The sequence below is a fragment of the Lasioglossum baleicum genome, chromosome 7, assembly GCF_051020765.1.
Source record: "Lasioglossum baleicum chromosome 7, iyLasBale1, whole genome shotgun sequence".
Lineage (NCBI taxonomy): Eukaryota > Metazoa > Arthropoda > Insecta > Hymenoptera > Halictidae > Lasioglossum > Lasioglossum baleicum.
The window spans coordinates 14,474,401-14,495,333 of record NC_134935.1 but is presented as its reverse complement, the minus strand read 5'-3'; the positions used below and the strand labels follow the sequence as shown (position 1 = coordinate 14,495,333).

General features: G+C 42.1%; 1 protein-coding gene across 6 annotated transcripts in view; it reads right to left on the bottom strand.

Annotated features, from left to right (window-relative positions):
• Positions 1-20,610, bottom strand: part of Kcc (solute carrier family 12 member kcc) — a 197,055-nt gene extending 176,445 nt beyond the window's left edge. For 2 of the 6 annotated variants that reach the window (XM_076427657.1, XM_076427660.1), the window contains exon 1: positions 18,808-20,610. In XM_076427657.1, coding sequence (XP_076283772.1) covers positions 18,808-18,877 — 70 coding nt within the window. In that variant the 5' untranslated portion in view covers positions 18,878-20,610. The remainder of the gene's footprint in view (positions 1-18,807) is intronic. The other 4 variants (XM_076427658.1, XM_076427662.1, XM_076427659.1 and 1 more) reach the window with 4 other exon arrangements.
• Positions 20,611-20,933: the final 323 nt, after the last annotated feature.

The window sequence follows — 20,933 nt, the reverse complement described above, 5'->3', positions numbered from 1 at the left end:
AGCTTTTTCCACGGTCTCGTCTCGTCTCGTCTCGTTACGGATCCGCGACTTCTCGCCGGCAATTTGGTCCCTTGGAGAATTATCGTCGAGCTCGCTACCGAAACACTTACGCCCAAACCGAGAAAACGAGCCTTGGATTATATTCGCTGCATCATTCTTTCCTAGCTGCCCACAAATTATTTTCATCAAATTTGTGATGAAGATTTCGAGCAAAATTAATTAAATATGTACGTTATTAATTCCCTTCAAACCGGAATAAAATTTTATTCCATCGATGACCTTAGGTGATCTTGAATTCGTTTCAGCACACGCTTTCGTATGATATAAAAAATATATAGCATTCGATTTAAGAAATGTAAAAGTGACCTTCGAAAATAATGCAGATCAAATAGTTACAGGCACCATTACATTGCAAAAATCCAAACCATGCATACGCGAGAAAGTTTAACCTGTTTTTAGGACTTATGAAATTGTTAAAAGAATTACAGCAACACTAGCAGTTGATGCGTCGATAAAATTTAAATTAGAAAATATGTTTCTCTTCGCGAAACAGAAAAAGTGGTTTGCATAAATCGCTGGTAATTCCCATTATGTGGAAGAAAAGTTTTCGGCGTTTTAGTTAGGACTGGCGGAACTCATATTGAGCATTCTGGAAAGGCACGCGCAGCGCCGCGCCGACTGGAGCGTCCGATGCAAGTATAATTCCATGTTTACGGGAAACAAAGGGAAATTCCGGGCGGCATGAAATTTTAATGCGGCATTCGGTCTAACCGCGTTTACACAGCTTTTTCCCGGCGCGCGTACTACACGCGCGTTCGCTCGATTTATGGGAAAGTTACAGAGTGGAAAAATTCCGCTCGCGGCTGCAGAACGCGGTTGCAAACGGCGAGCCGAGCCGGTTGCAACGGCCTCCGACGATCAACGGCCGAACTCCGCATCGCAAAAATCCAGGCGGTTGAATCACCCTGACGAGATCTCGCCTGGAAGCCGCCTCAAACCGCTTTAAACGATCCGTGGCGCGCGCGCGTGTGTGAAAACAATAACGGCGTAATTGGGCCAATAATAAAATAATTGTTAGCGCTTGGGTGTTGCGTACGAGAGCGTGTGTACGCCCCTCCTCTGTCGCGTCTGAGAAGAATGCATCCGCGAATCGTCCTGTTCTGTCGGCTTACGCAAGCCAGCGAGAAACTCCTCGATAAACAAGTCCTGAGAGACGCTAATGCCGACAGGCCAATCTTTGTTAATTAACCAGTGCTCCAGACAATGCTGGAATGTCCAATTTTGGAAAATTACCGGCGTTTGAGTTTTCTAACTGTGTGCCCCCACTTTGACAAATCTGGAAAATTATATGTTAATATGCAATAACTAAAATATCCCTGATTCTTTTCGGAAATCTCAATTGAAGGAGATAAGAGAAATCACGAAAAAAACATGATTTTTTCGTCATTCCATTACTACCCTCCATTGCGACACATGGGGATGAAAATTGGCACAGAGTGTCAGAGTTCTTTGGATAAGATATCGAATTGCAAATTCAATTTGGTTTAGGGGCACTTTTGACCCCCTTATCCAGCCAAAATATGAATATTATTCGCTGCACAATATTAACTCAGACCTAACACAACGAAATAAATTTGTTGAATGATTTTATATATTATTAAAGAAACCATTATTAAATAATATATACCCAGAGGAATAAATTTGTTGAATAATTCTTACATTAAAACTATTCGTAAATTAAACATGTTGGAACTCGTCATTTTGACGGTTCGCTATTGTTAAATAAATTGTTGTCTCCAGTGGAATAAAACAATTTCAATGAAGCTAGTAAAATAACCTCGCAATCGGATCTGAAACGCAGTTCCATAATGGCCGGTGTTTCTCTAAACCGAAATTAATTTAATCAAGCATTTCGTCAGCGGATCAGCGGCGGATTTCGGTGCCGAGCGCGAAAATTCGCATAGTCAGCAGTCAGACTGACAGCGTTCAAGAATCCTGGCAACGCGCTGCCAGTTTTCCCGCGCCCTCCTCCCTCGCCCCCTCTCTCGCGGTTCACGCCTTCCGCGAAAACTATTTGCGTTCCAGGCGTTTCCCACGTTCGTTTGCTCGGTGGAAACGCATCGATCCACAGACACACGGGGTTTCGGCCTGCCAGCAACTTCAAAGCGTGCCGCGCTTTTCCACGGTTACGAGGCTGATGAAGAGCAGAACGATTAATCGAGAAGTCAACGAGTCAATGGACACCTCGTTTCGCAGAGTTTCCCTCCGACCTTCCGACGCTCGTTTTCAGGAATCGCACGTCTAATCAAACTGAAAATAGCACTCGCCTCTAATCTGTTTAGCGACGATCTACTATCAGGTTCGGTTATAGCGGCGAGGATCAGACTGTTCAAGGACGTTGGGTGCCTCTACTCCCACCATTACTGGTGCCTCTTGAGAAGGTGGGGATGATTTATGTGTAATTTCAATCTGCACGCTCCGTTTTCGAATATGACACTTGATTGAGAGCGGCTGCAGTTGGTATAGTTCACGATCACTCTATTTGAAATGCAATTTCAATCAGCTCTATCCGCGGCTATAAAAGTTTAGATGCTCTAGAGCTTGAGGTTAGGGAGCTTCTTCAGCCGACGAGTTTGAGATTCAAATTAAATGAGGGATGGTTACAAATTTTAAACAAATGCGATCTCTATTTTTCTAAAATTATATTAACATTAGAACTTTACTTTTTAAATGTTCCATCTAATGCACCTCCTTCGTGAAATGTTAGAATAGTTTCAGAGGAGATCATGCGATTCACTATATGTGAACGTGTTAAATTCTGAGGACAATGAAAAATTTTATAACAAGCAGGCTCTTGATTTTTTAAGAATTATGTAGCCAAGTTTAGACTGGTAAGGCTACAGCAATTGTTAGGAACGACAAGGTGATTGACTGACTAATAAATATAAAGAAACTCGAGCCTCTGAACTCTAAAAATACGGGTGAGATTAGTCTACGAAATTAGACCAAAGCTTGTTTCGAATAAAGAGGACCTAGGCTTCATTGTACGAGGAAAATTCAACAAATTCCTAAATATAACAGATTCGAAAATAGAAAGACAAAATTCGTGGGTCCTAATGTTTGAAAACGAAGGAGGCTATTATTCTTCATAAATAGACGTCCAGGATTAATTCTTTAAAAAATGAAGAATTCCAAAAATTCCAAATATTCAAAGAGTGCCAGATACGTCCAAATTTCTAAACATTAAAACCAAGTGAAAACGTGGGCTTTAAAAAATCAGTAACTTAAATCCCATTCTAAAGAACAGTCAGATTGAACTAGAAAAATTCAAAAAATCCCAAAAGTGTCAAACCCGAGAGTGATAAATAAAAACATTGTCTCAAAAATCGGAATTGAGTCCAATTCCGAAGAGAGTTACTCCAAAAACAGGAACAAACCATTCCGTCAGTCTGGCTCCAAAAATTGCAAACCATTTAATTAGAAAGATTCCGCAACTCCCATAGAGCACCGCGGTCTCCAAAGTCTCTAGATGCTAAAAACAAAGAGAACCACAGTCTCAGGAACTCCAAGTTAAACTCTAAAAAAAGAAGGAGTTGGCTTCCGCTGGAGATTCCAGAGGTTTGAAAGAACGACATTCGTGGGTGACGAATCTTTTCCGACAAACAGAGGGCCTTAGAAATTGTTGGTGTGGCGACGCCTCGCTCGGCGGACAGTTGTGGGAAAGATCGTTCCACCGAGGACCCCGCGTGTCAATTGACATTTGTTCCCCGGGATACGTCACGAATTCCCGAGGAGAACACAGGCAGACGGTCGTGTATTAATATCTGAATTACGCCAACCGGCCATGCCGCAGCCGTCGGCTTTTCTCTCGTTCCGGTCGCCCATCGTTCGACGATAAACTTAAAAATATATCCAGGCGACAGATACCGATACCGTGTATCGTGGCAGCTGTCGCCGTAGTTGCGGATACTCCCAGAACCCGCGAATATATCGCCGAGAAACTTTTCTTTTGTTGACCAGTTTCACCCGTTACGTCCATCATTTATCCAATATTATTTAAAAAATTAAAGAAGGAAGGAAGTCTCTACTTGTTTTCCATTGCTATTGATGCAGAACATTTTTATAATATCAAAATAAAATTTCATAATATGGAAAATATAATGTTACATAAATTTTCAATCGTTTGGTGACATTTTACAATATTAAAAACATTTTCCTCGTCGAACTAATAAAAGTTGCATATGAAATACTAAGAACAAAGAAAAATATACAGTTCTACGAAATTTTTGCACAGGCTTATAAAAATATTTTTCCTAATCGTAGGTGTCCACATATAATTTTTAAACATTTTCAAAATTGAGGTGGAACAATATTCCATAAAAGTTTCTACACAGGATCATAAAAACATCGTCCCTAATCATTCGAAGTACACACACACACACATAAAATATCACCCACGATTAATTACTTTCACTCAGATTCAGAATTGAGCTAGGACGAGCTTCCATCTTGTTTCCAGATCGACAAAAAATGGATCCTAATATCAGAAATTACGTTCAGCATACGCGGTGCAGTGCGTTCATCGCTCGAACAAGTCAGGATTATCGGCGCGCAATATTTCAAGAGGGGTATCAGTATATTTCATACTTTTTGGAGAAGATACAAGCGTGTACGAATGGTTACGGTCGGGGGTGGGGGGGTGTGCGACTGTACACGGTCTACCACTCCGGCTCGTCCGATTTACGAGAGTGCATTCACCCCGTCCGGAGGGTGTAAAATTTTAGGAACGGTATACCAGTCACTATGAATGATAAATAGCGCAGATAGAGATGCTCTAGGTTTACCGGAGAACGATCAGAAATCGCGCGAAATGGAACGAGGTAGCAACCCAGACGGGAGAGGAAGTGGAACGAAGGGAAGAAGAGGGTGAACCGAGTCGAATGGACGCGGTGGGGACGGGGTGAAACGGGAGAAGCAGGAGAAACGAGGGAGAGAAGGGGAGAGAGAGAGAGAAAAAGAGATTGGTGTCAAGTGTTCCGCTTGCACAGATATTGGGAATCAAGGTTGCCGATTTACGCGGGGATCGATAGACCAGCCCAGTCCGCGATCTATTACGGAATGACCAATTCTGGCCGGCGGACTAACCACCCTCGCGTTATTAAAATTCGTCAAAATCTCGAAATGAGACCAAGAAACTTAATAATTTTTTTCGTTGCTAGATTGACCATTTAAAGAACCATTTTTAAAAACTTGTGTGTAGATGTATCCTTTGTGGTGGTAGATTTGCTGTCTGTTTAAACAATTTTTGATGCACTTATTGTTAGGCTTAGTTTCGCGTTTGTCTGCATTTCCACACATCGAAGACGCGATTTGAAGAATTTACGATTTTCCACCGATTTTGAAAAATCATTTCTCGCTAATGTTGACATAATCTAATCATTTAAACTGTTAATCAGATCCAATTAAAGTGCAATCTTCTATCTTTAATTTAAGACCTTAAACGTTCAAAAATCTAGATGAACTGTTCGCGTACGAAACACGTATTCAAGCGCCATCGGGTCGGATAATCGGTGTTCTACAGAATCGTGGATTAAACAAGCAAATATGATCCTAACTGTGTCGTGTTTGGGCTCATTTTAATCAGAGAACTGTCGGACATATATTAATAAAAGTAAATGTTAGGAACCAGTGACTAAGTTAAAGTGGTCTAAGTCAAAATTTAAAAAAATGAGTTTATCAGTTATTTCACACCACATTATTTTAAGCCATACAATTTTTACGATATTGACAAAAAATGAACCGGTAGATAGTGCTTGTTATTTCAACACTATACGGAATTTATTTAGTGTTAATATCCTTTTCCTTAAAATAATTAATTATAGGCACATTTCTCCAACAACATTCGCGGGAAACAATTACGTCCAACATCAATCTTACCGATAAAAGTCACAAAGACGAAGTAAATAATGTAATATAAAATTGCTCGAGGACAGATATTTTAAACTAAATTTGCAGGTGGCGGATTGGAAACTTCCGCGACCACGGGCTGCGAGCCTAAGCGGCGCGCATGCTAGCGCTCGACCACGGGTCTGGAGCGTGTAACGCGTTCCCGGTTTTTATTTTTATTTCTCCTCGCGAATACGACGTATCCGGCGTTGGTTTATTTAGTCACGGGCAGATTATTTCGGGAAACTCTGTGGAAGTACACGACTCGCCGTTTCCTTTGTCCATTGGCGGTCTTCCAGTCTCGGCTCGAGCCGAGAGGAAAAAAGCGCAAGTGGCGTCGCGTGGCACTCGCGCGAGCGCGATCGCGAATTTTGCGAATCGGAGCAACAGAGAAAGAAAGAGAGCGAGAGCGAGAGAGAGACAGACAGATAAAGAGAGCTGTATCTGGGTCGCCAGAAAAATTGTTGCGAGAAGCTCCGCGGAAACCCGACCCTGCAGCTCCCTTTGTTCGGCAGTCGCCAAATATGCGAATCGCGCGGCCCGCTCCATTGAGCTTCTCTCGCGAGACGCCAGACACACGAACCGCTCCCTGCTCCGTTATTTAGGAGTCTCTCTAAACGGTCCTGGGGATCGATTTTTAAACAATTCATCCGCCTCTGCATTTTTCACACGGCATTTCAAATTGTTTGTGCGAATCCTTACCCTGCAAACGTCGCGTCGATCTGATTTATGTAAAGGACGTCGATTTAAAAACTACTAGGTTGGATTCAAAAGCTAGTAGAGTTGATTCTAGGTCTGCTAAAGTTGATTCAAGGTCTACTAAGCCCAGTATAAAACGACCAGGCCTCATTCAGAAGCTACTAGAGTTGATTCAAGGACTAGTAGAGCTAATTGTAAGGCTACTAGAATCGATTCAGGCACTACTAGGACTGATTCAAGAGCTGGTGAGGTTGATTCGAGGGCTACTAGGTTCATTCTAAAACAACTAGAGCGACTCAAAGGTCAACAGGGTTGCTTAAAGCACTACCACGATTGATTCAAGAATTATAGGTCCACTCTAAACCGACCAGAGCTGACTCACAAGCTACTACAGCTGATTAAAGGACTACTAGAGGTAATTTAAAAGTTACTGAGATTGATAAACTAAAACCACTGAATTGATATGAGCACCTCTAGTGCAACTGTGTATAAGGAACCAGTGCAAGGATTGAACAAATCTGCAACAACACTTCAATGCTCTGTACCAGAAATGCCAAGCTCGGGGTCCAACAATACAGAACCCAAAGAACTCGGAGCAAGTCCAGGCGACCATTGAAATAATTTTCTAGCACACGGGGGCGTCGGTGTAGCGCGTTACGCAAATGGTGAACCGGCAACACTCGATCGGCCCCGTTAGCATAATTCTCTGTTGATAAACAGAGAGAGGCCCGGGATCTGTGGGGCTGGCAGTGTGCCAGGCCCGGCGAAATGTCTGTGTACGCCGGTAATACGGCCGTAGGATGGCAGACACGCGGCCGTCATACGTCTACAGGCAGACGCATATGCATAATACATATCCACTCGGCGTGTACACAATGCCATCTGCGATCCGAGAGCGAAAGGTCTGGCGAAACGTGCGCGCCGCCTCCGTTCTTCGCGCTCTCCGAGAGAGTCTTTCTCGTTAGGTCACCTCATCCTCCTCGCGTGTACACGCTTTCTTTTCTTTTCGTTTCCCTTATTTCGAAAGCGTCGTGGCTGTTAATCGCGTACCAGCCACCGCCCCGGGCCTCTGTCTGTAAGAAACATCTCGAGGATCCTGCGAGACGGAGAACTTCCGTCGAAAACTAAGACGGAATCGCCTCGCGACGCCGCTGTTTTAGCCGGGAAACATTGATCTTCGTGCTAACGATGCGGAGCCGAGGCTTGTTTGCAGACGGCGAAGTGTCCGAAAAAATTCTTCGTCAAACTTTCATGCTCCCACCCATCAGCGTTACGTTAGACTGTCTCGAAAGTTCGTTTCTTACTAATGAGCACGAAGCGCTTAATTATTTCACAATGTCAGTATTATAACCAAGACAATATTCAATTTTTACGGGATGATTTTACGCGTTCCGGTACATATTGAATTTTATTGCCATTTTTGAAATTATTAAAATACTTGTTCTTTTATCTGTGCGAATTAGTTCTCGTGTTAACACCGAAAAAAATTCGTACAGTCAAAGGAAAAATTCTAGTAACACTAAAAAAATCCTTCTTTCATTTCTCCCCAAGACAATTACAGCCAGCAACTTCCAGTGACCTCAGACATGAAACAAATAAGACAAGGGGGTCCATCCATGGTTCGAGGAGACTCCAGAACGTAATGGATTTGTCCCATCGCCGGAATAAGAGAGGGAGTCCGCTCGAACAAGTTCGAAGACAGGCGTGGGACAATGGTTGGCTGAAACAAAACAAAAGAACGTCGATCGTCGTCGTTTCGTTCTTCTCCGACTCATTACACTCGGAACTCGCGCCAGGGGATACAGACAAAGTGGTTAACTGTAGACGCCGTGGGACCGAAGGAGCCCTGGTATGTATGTATATACAGGTTTATGGATTAAACGATGAACTCCAGGGGCTCGGAAGTAGCCTCGTGCAGCGCACACAGTTCGCACAGAGAGCACACGCGTCCCGGGTCCCGTTTCTATCTCACAGCTACGGGAACAGAGTTCAAATTAATTATAGTGGTCGGTCAAAAGCAGCTCGTGATAGCCTCTCGGGAGCGTAGGATGCGTTCAAACGCTCGCTTGGGTGTTTTCGAATCGTGATTACACGCTCGATCGCTCGGGCAAGATACCGGATCGTTGGACCGGCGAGGATGCATCAATTCACCCGGATACCCGGCGCAGTCGAACAGGAGAGAATGCTAATGCGAAAAATTGTCTTTGGACCGAGCGCGACTCTACGATATGCGAGATCTTTATGCAAATCAGACCGCTCCGAGCAGAGGTCTCGATCGGCGAAATTGATCGGGGATTCATCTTTCCGCGGTTCCGGCCTTGTTTGCTTACTGCCGGCATGGCGAGTGCAAGAGAGTTTTCGCGAAGTTTGCTTTTTGGGGTTGTGCGGCATGTGGCTGGAAAGTTGATAGGATTGACTGGGGTTTGTGCTGTCGTGTGAAATTGGCAGATGAAAGTGGCTTTTGCGAGAGACCTGATCGGTGTAAATGAGAACTTAGGGTCTTAGAAGAGGCTTCTGAAGTGAAATTATGGTAGCAGGCTATTGAAACAGGATAAGTAGGATTATGTGAAAGAAACGCTGAGTCTAGTCAATGTTTAAAGAAAGGATCCAAGGAGACACATTATTTTTTGGTAAAAATTCATATTAATGAAGTTAAAATATCTTTGATAGAGGAAGCACTTGATGGAGTCCTTGTAAAGAATTTCTTAAATGAAATTGCAAGCTCCATTATTAAAAGAAGAGATACCCCATAATGAAAAAAATTCCTAATTTGTGCGAGTCAGAAAACAAAATGTTAATGAAAAATATGTTTAGACGTACTCAAGGCTCAGCAATGTAACAAATAAAATGTAATGAAATATGGATCATAGTTAAGATTGTGTATCTCGTCTCGGTAAAAACTTAATCCTGTCAAAGAAGAGTCTGATCCCCATAAAGAATTTTTTAAATGAAACTTGAGATTTAATCGGACGAAACATAATACAAAAATGCGACAGAGAGGAAAATCCAGCTCGCAAGTTTCACGATATTTAAGAAGATTATTTTCTGGTTTAGTAATAACTAGACAGCGGATCTTTAAGGATTATATATTTATTTTCTACCTGAATCGCAACGAACTGGAGTGAAATAGAGATCTATTTTCTTTCTTAATATGTTTCATAGGTTGAAAAAATAATATAACAGTATTTTTAAATTCTTCTAATAGCTTTACCGTTTTCAATTACATCTACCCATTTTTGTCATAAAAGCATAAAATCCGCTGTCTAGTAATAACTAAGTAATGTGATGAACAATATTAAACTTGTTAGGATAGTGTGCCAAGTTCGAAGAGGACTTAATCTTGTCAAAGAGGAGTCCTCATAAAATATTCTTGATAATCACAGGTCCAATGTCTCAAGATTATCACAGTAAGGATGAAAAATCGATTTATAAAGTTTACGAAAGGAATAACTAACAATAAGTAGAATATTAGAGAAGATTATTTTCTGGTACATTAATGATAGAGTATAATGGTTCGAGAGAGCTTAATCCCGTCGGGGAAGGAACTGTATCCTCATGAAGTATTTCAGGGTCGAAATTAGGGATTGATCGCTCAAAGAAGGGTGGAAGATTGCAATCTCACAGAAGAAAAATCGATTAACTGGCTGCAAATTATTTTTAAAAGTGAACTATAATATTACATGTAATTAGAGTATCTAGAGAAGATGAGGAGAGTACTGTAACACACACACATATAAAATTTAGATTAAGATTAGGGTTGCATATCTCCTTTCAAAGAAGAGCTTCAACCTCCGCAACATATTTTTGAGGCGAGTGTTTCAATCGCTCGAGGAATGATGCAAAATTGATCGACAGAATGTCGGACATGCAGAATAGCAGGTATAACTAAGAAGATAATTAGTAAGAATCATTATCCGGTCCGCTAATCACAGAGTGGCGTAATAGATAGGATTGTTTAGACTGGTGTATTGTGCATTGCAACGAAGGCAGACCGTATCCCGACAAAGCAAAAGGGTTTCTATCCCTCGCCCGAAGCTACACGCTCCAGTTTCGCTCGTCTGAGGGCGCCACGTCTCTCGCGTGACACCCCGACAAAGGGTGCAATATATTGCGCGAAACTGTTTCTATTTAGACTGTGACATAAGCGAAAGAAGAACGGACTGATTGTACATGAAGCCGCGATGACAAATATTCCCAGGGAAATTTCAATCTCGCCTCTCTTCTTCAACGCTATTTCTGTTAACCGGAGGGTCACGTGTATGTATGTGTATGTGAGACTTTCGGAATCTCTGCGGGAACGAAGCCTTATTAGACGTCTTGCTGCTTGGTAAACAAGACGGTATATGCAATCCGAGCAACATACAGTAACAAATGGGCGCAATCACGTGGAGGCTCACGGGTCGCGTGGCGTCGCGACGTTCTCTCGTGCTCGAATTTATTATGATCTTTTCAAGCGTTTTTTTTTTTTGGTATTTATAATACATTTTTGATCATTCGTGGTGGTCCATATCGAAAAATACAAAAAATTTGAGATGATGTAAAATGTTATTTTCACAATCAACACTAAAAATTCTCATATAATTAAAGCAATCTAATTAACCCTTGAAGTTAATGTACTTGTTTTATCGGATTGATAAATAGAGACAGGAGAATAGACGGTAACTAGAGATAGTAAAATTTCATCGGAATTGTTACATAAAGAAAATAAAATGTAATGTCAGGTTTGAAGTTTAGTAATTAATACTTCAAAATTGTGTCTTTCACTATCGAATAATATTTGCAATGAATACACACATCAACTGAAGGAACACTTTACGTCCTCTCTGTGACCATAACACGCTTCAAACTTTGCCCTGCAGTGGATATTCTACACAGTACACACTTCACCCTTGCACTCTTTCACTTCATTCCTCCATTTTGTCATATTTGTATCCCTCACAGCCCTATCTCCCATATTTCCTTATCTTATACGTCAATAATTTTCAATCTAATTTTCAGTACCTCAATTTACACACATATGAATACTAAAAAATTGAAAAATTGTCGAACATCGACATTAAGCCTCCATAGCTAGTTTTATTTGTAACCATAATATGACAAAAGTATCATGTCCTGTTACATCTACTTTTTAATCAAAAAGCGTGGATACCATAAATCCGAGTAAATTCAATTTTTGTAACCGCATAAAATTTGCCACATTCATAACATGATTTCAGGTCGTCTTTCATTTCGTGCATTAATTATTCATACGCCGATATCAACGTTTCAGTGTACGCTGCATCGTGTGCGCTAGGGGATGGAAAAACTACCCCCACCACGAAACCACCCCGAGCAAACAAATTTCGCAGAAAAGGGTTGAGCTGCAACAACGTCCAAACGAAACGTCCGGCGAACCGTGAACAAAACACGTCCGACCGAACGTCCGCGGGACGTCTCTAGACGCGTTTCGTCCCAGTTTGATTAAGGGATTAATAACGGGGTATTAATTTTGTCCCGGTGAAATTAACAAGCTCGTTACAGCGTCGCGTATTACATGTTGCCACTGGTTTTCCACGCCACCTAACCGTGACGTTCGTCGACAGACAACGCGCGCGCGAGGGTGGTTGCGGGGGTGGACAGAGAGGGATAGAGGGAGGAGGGGGTAGAGGTGATGCAGTATACACAGTTGGTTTATATATCGGTGAGAGGGGTGCAGGGTGGTTGATGCACAAGTCCAGCACGTGCACGGATCGCAGACACTGTACGGCGAAATACAACCAACGGTAGGGTGGGGTTGCATGATTATCGACCCCTCGGTGTGCCTCGGCTTTTGTAGCAGGGATGCAGCTGCCCCTTTGCACCCCGCCCTGAACCGTTGGGTTTCTCGTCGACGAACTTCAGCCTTCGACCGGCTAGAGGGACCACGAGTGGTTCTCATGCGAAACGAGAGAGAAAAAAAATAGGAGAATGATCTTGTTCTCTTTCGTTGCGGGTCTTTTGGGGGTTGAAGATCGAGGGGTGGGAATCGAGGTGTTTGGTTGGTGATGGTAGTAAGAGGCGCGGAGAATGCAGGTGGGATGAAAAGGATCAGTGGGACAGGTTAGTTTTAGAATTTGGTGTTTGCTTATGACGAGGGAACTTTGGAGCAAGTGGTTCTCATGCGATTGAAAAAAGAAAAATTATAGAAAGTTTGAGACTCGAGATAATGTTAGTTTTATAGAGGCCGAGTAGATAGAGAAAATCAGTGGTATAAATTCTTTCAGCTATTTATCGTTTGCTCAGAACGAGGGAGCCTAGGGACCACGAGTGATTCTTATGTGAACCAAGGGAGGAAGAAAAGGTAAAAGAAAACTGAGAGGGTGGAAATCGAGACATTACGAGGGATGCTGATAGTAATGTGCTGAATAAGGAACGGAGTGAGGAGGGTAACAGTCAATGTAGGTATCAAAATAGATCTGTCGTCTTAGATTTGCTGTGTGTCATTTCCTCATAACGGGGGAAGCTTAAAGACTGAGAATAGTCAAAATAAGAGAGGGAACAAATAAAAATTGCGAGAAAGAGTTGGTAGAAAAAATAAAAATTGAGAGTTAGAGCTGTTTGAAAAAACAAAAATTGAGAGAAAGAGCTGGTAGAGGAAACAGCATGAAGAGTTGGTGAAGCGGGTTTTTTTCGGGATATTTATCATGCGCGCATAACGCGAGCTTAGGGGTTGACGACCCCTCCCGCGAAGGCAAATGAAAAACATTTTTAATGAACGCGTGTCATGCGACCGTCGCCATCCAGAATCTAGTTTCTAGGTCAACGATGGCTCGTACTACAAGGGATGCTGTGTAAAGACCGATATTACCGGAGTTCAGCGTGTCGACGAGCGATAGGTGACCTCCGAACGCGTGCATCTCGTTATGGATTATTTTAATTTGTATCTCGAATGGCTTTACCGCTAATTTATTCAATCTCGAACGCTTTCGAGATTCGCTCGCGAAGCTAAAGCTCCTGATAAATGAGATGAACGAGATAAACGGGATTAATTGCGGTGAAAGCACTGCTATTAACCTTCGAGTCCATTTCAACCCTTCATGTAACAATTGAGAAAATAAATGACCCTTTAACTTGTAATGCCTTTGTCGATTAAGCTCGTCAGGGCCATTGTTAATAATATATTACAAGAAACAGCAATTCTGTGTTACTCGTACATTTCCTTCACTGTCGTTAATAATTTACGACAAGACACAGAACTGTGCATTGCACATTTACTTTACTATCGTGAATAATGCAGTGCGAGAAATAGGAATTCTATGTCCTTCGTAAGTTCATGTTCACTCTAACGTTGATAGCAATATTTTAACCGTAGAATGCACATGTGTGGAATGGAATGTAAATTATTTGAAACAGAACTATTTTAAAAATATTTTATTCTTCTTTATTCTAAGGGAACAGAATAAGTGAAATGCAAAAATTATATTTGACATATTTGAATTTATTAATGGTGAATCATTCGATGTCACAAGATTAGAATGTTCATCTAGAGTTAACTTGAGAAAACCAAAAGGTGTTTGCATTTCGATATTACTTAAAAATTCAGTCACAGAGCTCCGACTGGAATGCAAACAAAGAAATGGAGGTTTGCGTCGGAGTAGATCCAGTTCGCTATAGAGGGTGCGGATTTTTTCCCCCGGGGGTGGTTGAGAGACACTGATCCAATCAAATCTCCGTGATCCGGGTGGAATCAAGGTGGCCGACCTTGACAATTGCCACGTTACATCGATACTTTATTTTTGGAGCGGCTGCTCTGAATATTGCCGGTGTGCAACAATGGCTTGGGCGAGAATGAACGAGGTGTTTCGCGTGACTCTGCTCCCTCTGACGCGGGCTCACAAGTGATCGTTGATCGTTTCCCGCGCGTTGCAGAATCTATAGATCTTCCCACCTCACTGTGCGCTTGATAGACACTATTTCGGAATCGTATCGCGAGAATAAAATCTCATGCACATAAACTACCCGCATAACACACACAATCCGCAAAATAATTTCCAACCCCTTATTTCAAACCCAACTTCGAAATCAGACAATTGTTCTAGACTGCAGATTTTGCATTTGCACCGGAATGATGAAACATAATACACGAATTTAGCATCATTATTTTATTTCCAAGAAGAATTATTAGAAAAATATTTTTCTTGTTAATGAGCTATCCAAGATGTTCCAATATTTTAATTTAATAACAGACATACAATGATCGGGGTGTATTAAAGTTCTGTGTACAATGGACGATGTCGTAGTATTGGTGGAATTTTATAAATAGTTGGAATGTCTGAAAAGAATATAAAAGGATTGAAAATCGAGAAAGGGTTGAGGGAGGTAAATACGCCTATTAGGCGGGGACTAGCGCACAATGCGACGTGGAAACGTAGGAATAGAAGCGGTCCACTCACCAGACTACGTCAGCTTCTCGAGGGAAACGGCTGAAGAGGAGAGTGCGTGGCTAATTCGGATCAAGGGTAAACACATCGCTGGAAGCATTCCCCTTGCTTTAGCACAACGACGACGACTCTCTTCCGCGACTGACGCAAAAGTTTACGCTAAAGATCCGAATTTCTCCCGATAGACCGATCAAGTGCACAAATTGTCAACAAAAATAAAAAAAAAGCAACAACGTCGTAAGACCCTGGACTGTGTTCGAATGAATGTTAAAAGGGGTTATGCCTATAATTTATTAAATACAAACAAATTTAATAATGCCAACAATGTTTCGAAAAACGATATAGCAATTTTTAGTGACGCCTCTCGGAGTCACCATTCGAGTTTTAAGGGTTGAAGATTGCTTTGACAATTTAATTTTTATGCATTTATGATAAAAATGAGTAGCTGAAACATGAGATTAATTTAATCCACCTACTATTAGCAGACAATTTTGAATGAATAAAAATCCGTCTCGCCAACAATAGAGAAATCTTTCAAAAAAGAGAGCCTGTTTTCCACCTGAACAACCAAGCTGTCAGAAGGACAATAAAGGTGAAGCCGGCAAAGATTCCTGAGTCAGCGTGAAAAAATCTGAGAGTCGGTAACGCGACGCCGACGCGACGGTTATCAAACGTCCTCGCGACGTTATCGAATAGTATATGGTGATCTCGTTCCCGCTGGAAAAACGGTGTTACGTTGCGTCTTACGTCTCGTTTGTTCGTGATCGACGCGTACCCAACCGTTGCGATTTTATTGCTGCTACATATACCTTGTGTGTAGTTTCCGACGACGTGTTTCGCGATTGATAGCGATCGGTAACGTGAGATATCGGTAACACGGGGATCGGCGAGAATGCGCAAGCACGAACTTGGCCGACGTTTACAGGCACGATAGGGATCGTTTGAGATTTTCCGGGAAGCCGATTCCCTTCGAAACTGGCGCACTCCGAAACGATCCGTGAGACGAACTGTCTGCCGTTGACGGTTCTTCAGGATCGGGGATCTCGATTTCAAGGATAAGAAACATTAGCTGGGGCACAAATTCGCAAAAAAGGCTATTGATAAAATTTTAATAATCGATAATACTAAACTGAAGTTTTGTGAACTTTGACGAAATTTTCAGAGCATGCATGATTGATACAGATCTACAAAATTTTTAAATTTTCAATGTAAGCCTATATAAAAAAAGTTATAAACGTGTAGCATTTCCTTTGTAATTGCAATTGCAATTTTTCCAAAATTTTTGTTCACGTCGCACAGTGTGTCGTCCAATGGAAAAAAGTCCGAAAATCAAATTTATGTATCCTAAAATGTTCGTAACAAAACGTAGTTTCTAAAACTGCCTTAAATTTTAACTGAATAAATCAATTTGTTATTAAAATTGAGGCTGAAACTTTACTGTCAAATTCTGTGCATTTTTTTAAACATGCGTCTCTCGCAAGCTATTTGGTTTTCTAATTTGATTTTTACAGGGCGTGTTTAGCATTATAAGACCTTCAATCTCCCAAAAATTTTTTTTTAAATAATCGCAATTTGTCCTAATTTTTTATGTTTAACACTTATTAACTTTGATTAGAGTTTTTAAAAAAGTACATCAAAGGACACCCGTGAATTTTTTTACAGTATTACTGCTCACATTTGCTCAAATGAAGAAAATAATAAAAAACCATATTAAGACGCTCGCGCTCGGCGGCTTTCTGCGTAGTCTTTCGAAGAAATTTGTTGCAATTATTTTTAAACGCATGCCATTTGATAAGTACTTACATATGTGTGTGTGTTCAATTTTATTCTTATAAATTATATATGTAGTTTTAAAATTGTTTAAATATTTACACAATCTCTTTCAATTCAGTATTAAAGAAAGTACCAAAAGGTTCCTCTGAGATCTTGTATTATATTAATTTAAAGCACATTAGACTTGATATGACCACCTTAATTCCATAAATATACACAAATGTTTCGCTGTCCACGCCTTTAACGTAGTCTATCGAGTTTCCACTTGAGTCCGCGCGAAACGATAAGACACTATATGTTTACTCATTATGTTATTCTAAATATACAGTCCATTATTTTCAATTGCTAATACGATAGCCGTCGTGGTCAGAAGTATCAGACGTGAAACTGAAATATTAATAATCTATAAATTCATTTCCTACAGTATTTGTGTTTATTCTACATATTATATTTATAATATTCTGTAGTAGTATTTTTGTTATTGTGTGTTGTATTATATGTATATATCATTTGGTTTATGCGTATTATTTATATAATATGTTCCGTCGCGGAACAATGACGACTTCAACAAGTCCATCAAAAATAGCTCAATAAAAGAAACATAAAAAACAAAGTTATTGCATTTGAAAAAAAAAATTTTTTTTAATAATTAGGAAAATTTTTTTTTATATACCAATCGATTCGCGTTTGCATTTTATTTAAAACAGTATTAAGGTACCTTACTCAAAAATTGCATAGTTTAAGAGTTATGACTTTTTTTCCCGATTTCCCATATACTCGACACTAATTGGTCTAACTTCTCCGAAAAATCCAAGTATGGTACAATATTCAAAAAGTGATCGTCCTTTTAAAAGTGACAGCGGATTTTATGCATTTATGACAATTAATAAACGACCGAAAAATAAATTCGTTCAATTCTCTCTTTGTTCCTTTTCCATTTCTTGCTAGCTCTCTCCTCGGCTCTATTATTTAGAATAGCAGTCCCGGGATAATTCGAAGGTCACAATACCTGTCCGCCTCCTCCCCACGTCCCATCCCAGCCCGAAACCTCAGGTTTCCCCCGAGTTTCCTCCGAAATGGAGTAAACAATTATTCCCCGGTGTCTCAGGTATCGAGACAGTCTCCAAATACCGATTCCCCCGAGCTCTCCAAAAGCAAAGCAGACCCGCATGTCATAGAAAACCGATTTCCCTTCGAACCAGCGAAGGGTCCAACAACAAAGAGTTTTTTTCAGAACGAGACACGCTCGCTCCACTCGTTTCTCTGAAATCGGCGACGGTGCAGAATTCGTGTCGACAGGCCTGGCTACAGAACAGGCCTACAGAATTAAAGGTTTTCGCGTCAAGGTCGATCGATCCTCGCCCGATGCCAGGAGGCGTCGTAATGGGCTTCCAGTTTAGCCCGGCGAAAGTAATCAATTAACGGAGCCAGTCGATTCGCTCCCATTAACAGTCTGCTCTGTCATACATGGACGACACATCTTCTCAAACACGGCCATCCGTAATGAACTATCAACCCTCGTCCCTCGAATTCTACCAATTTTCTTTGCCCCTCGAATGTTCTACGCTGCGTATTAAAATTTTCTTCAATTACAAGATTTTGGAATGAAATAAAACTTGGTTTCCTCCTTTAACAATTCCAATAAGTTGGTGATTAGTGACTGGAAATGAGTGACTGCAATTTGAGAAGTTAGGAAGGTTGAAAGAATTGAATGGTACGAGAAAATGTTTTTTAGTGACACCTATATCCTAAAGGAGATGTAGACAATTTTTATTTCGCCTGAAGACCCGCAGTCTAATGATAATATACTGATACTGGTCAATCCTTTTTATCCTGTTACTGTTTCATGTGCAAAATTTATATCTATTATATGCCTATGGTTCTCCAAATTAATAACACATTTATTAGTTCAGAATCTTCATCACGAGCCTGACTCGAGTAGGGCAAGGTGTTAACCAACTAATGCCAGAATCTTAAAATGTTCACTCACCATAATCCAAGGACTGTTGTTGCTGCGCGAACTGCGCGCTGTTAGCCGGCGTGACTCGGAACCGCTCCATAATCCTCGCTATGAACCTGGTCCACACCCGTGATCAACACCAGAAAAAAACACTACCTGCACCTTCAATCTGTCTCAACGAAGTTGTATGCACTGTCGACCTCTTGCTTGCACCGTTATGTGCACCTACAGTCTCTGAGTCGTATGCACCGTCTGCTACTCTGACCGAGCGCAAGGTAAACAAACTAGACGGTGACCGGGGCAACACTTGCGTCTTCGTCGATTGGCGAACGCGTTCTCCATTCGCCAATGATAGTCTGCTGCCTCTGGCCGGTGGTTTTTGCGATGGGAGCCTCTGACAACAACCACGAATACGATCAACACAGACAGAGAAAGAAAGAAAGAAAGAGAGAGAGAGAGAGAGAGAGAGGGGCGAACGCGACGAATCGCGAAAGAAAGAAACACGTGGGTCGCCGCTATCTGCACACGCTTTTATATTCGCACACACACATACACACAGAGGCGAATCACTATGTGTGCGGGCAGGAGGGGAGGTGACCGTGTCTCTCGCGATGCTCTCTTTTCCTTTATCGCTCGCACAAAGGTGAGCCGGCTGTGGGACGCACCGGCACGAAAGACACGTGACTCCTAGTGCACTGTAGTATTACCAGTGATAGTACTGCGAGTACAGCTCTAAATCGCACGGCTACTGCCAGTACAGTTCGAGTTGAATCTTCGATGAAGGGTAGCTAACGGAGGTCGATGTTGGTCGAGTCAGGATCGTTGAATTCAAACGAACAAACCACGCTGTCGATACAGTTCTTGCTGAACCTCCAATGATACGTAGGTAGGTAGCAAAGTTGAGTAATGGTTGTTGTTGTCAAGAACGGCCAACACGTGGCTGCGGCATTTACTTTGTAGTAGCACCAGTGATAGTTCCGTGAATGAAATTTTTGGATATTTTGAATACTTGACTTTCGCTGGACTTCAGACGGTGGATAATAAAGCAAAGCTAACCGATGGTTGTTGTCAAGACTTATTTTTAGTTACTTGGAACAAGTCCGCGTGACGCTGCGAAACAAACGAACCACGTGGCGCTAGCTAATGATGATCATTGCCTTTGTTTTGTAGTAGTACTGTAAATACAGTTTTGACTGGCTACCGTGTCCTTTCGTTGCAATAGCGCTAGTATGTAGTGCTTGTAAACACCCGCTGAACTTCCGATATAGCTAGCTAGCAAAGTTGATGTTTGAGTCTAGGTTTGTTGGTTTCAATCAGGACCGCGTGAAACGTTGGCTATGGTGGCCGCTGCCTTTGCTTTGTGATAGAACCAGTGATAGTTCTGCGAGTAAAATTTCCTAGATGATTCCTAGATGACAAAGCTAGCTGATGGTTCAACTAGGGGCCGCCTTTGCTTCCTAGTAACACCAATGTCAACGCAGTTCTACTAACAAAGTTAGTTGATGTTAGAGGTAAGGAACGCTGACTTGTAGCTGGTCGGCGTGCAACTCCGAAACGAGCAAACCGCACTCGCTACCGGTTGCCTTTGTTTTCCAGGGACACCAATGATAGTATGCAGTTTTGAGTCACACAGTTACTGTCAACACAGTTCTCGCTGAACTGACGGTCGCTAGCTAGCGGTGTTAGATTTTAGAGCTAAGTAACGCTGACTTAGGTCGGCGTGACAATACGAGACGAACGAACCGCGCGGCGCTCGCTACCGTGGCCGTTGCCTTTGCTTTGGGAACTGCCGGCTGCGCTGTCACAAGCACTGCTCGTGGCTTCGGCCTGATCGCCGGGTTTTATATGTGTGCGTGTGCGGATGTGTGCGGAGAGCTACGGAACACACGCGTGTTTCCCTGCACGCCCATACGCCAGGGGCCCCCGCGGTTACGACGCCTCTGCCAGACGTCCATAGGCGCCGACACCCGAACGAAACCAGACGATGCACGTACCCACGTGTGCGTGCATGAGAGTGCGTCAATGCGTGAGCCAACGCGTGGCTCTACCGCTGCCGTCGTCGCACCGTTGTTAGAGACAGGAGCGTAACAATCGACGCCGACCACCCGACAGCGGACGCCATTGGCTGTCAACGGCGACCCGGGAGGCCGAGCCTT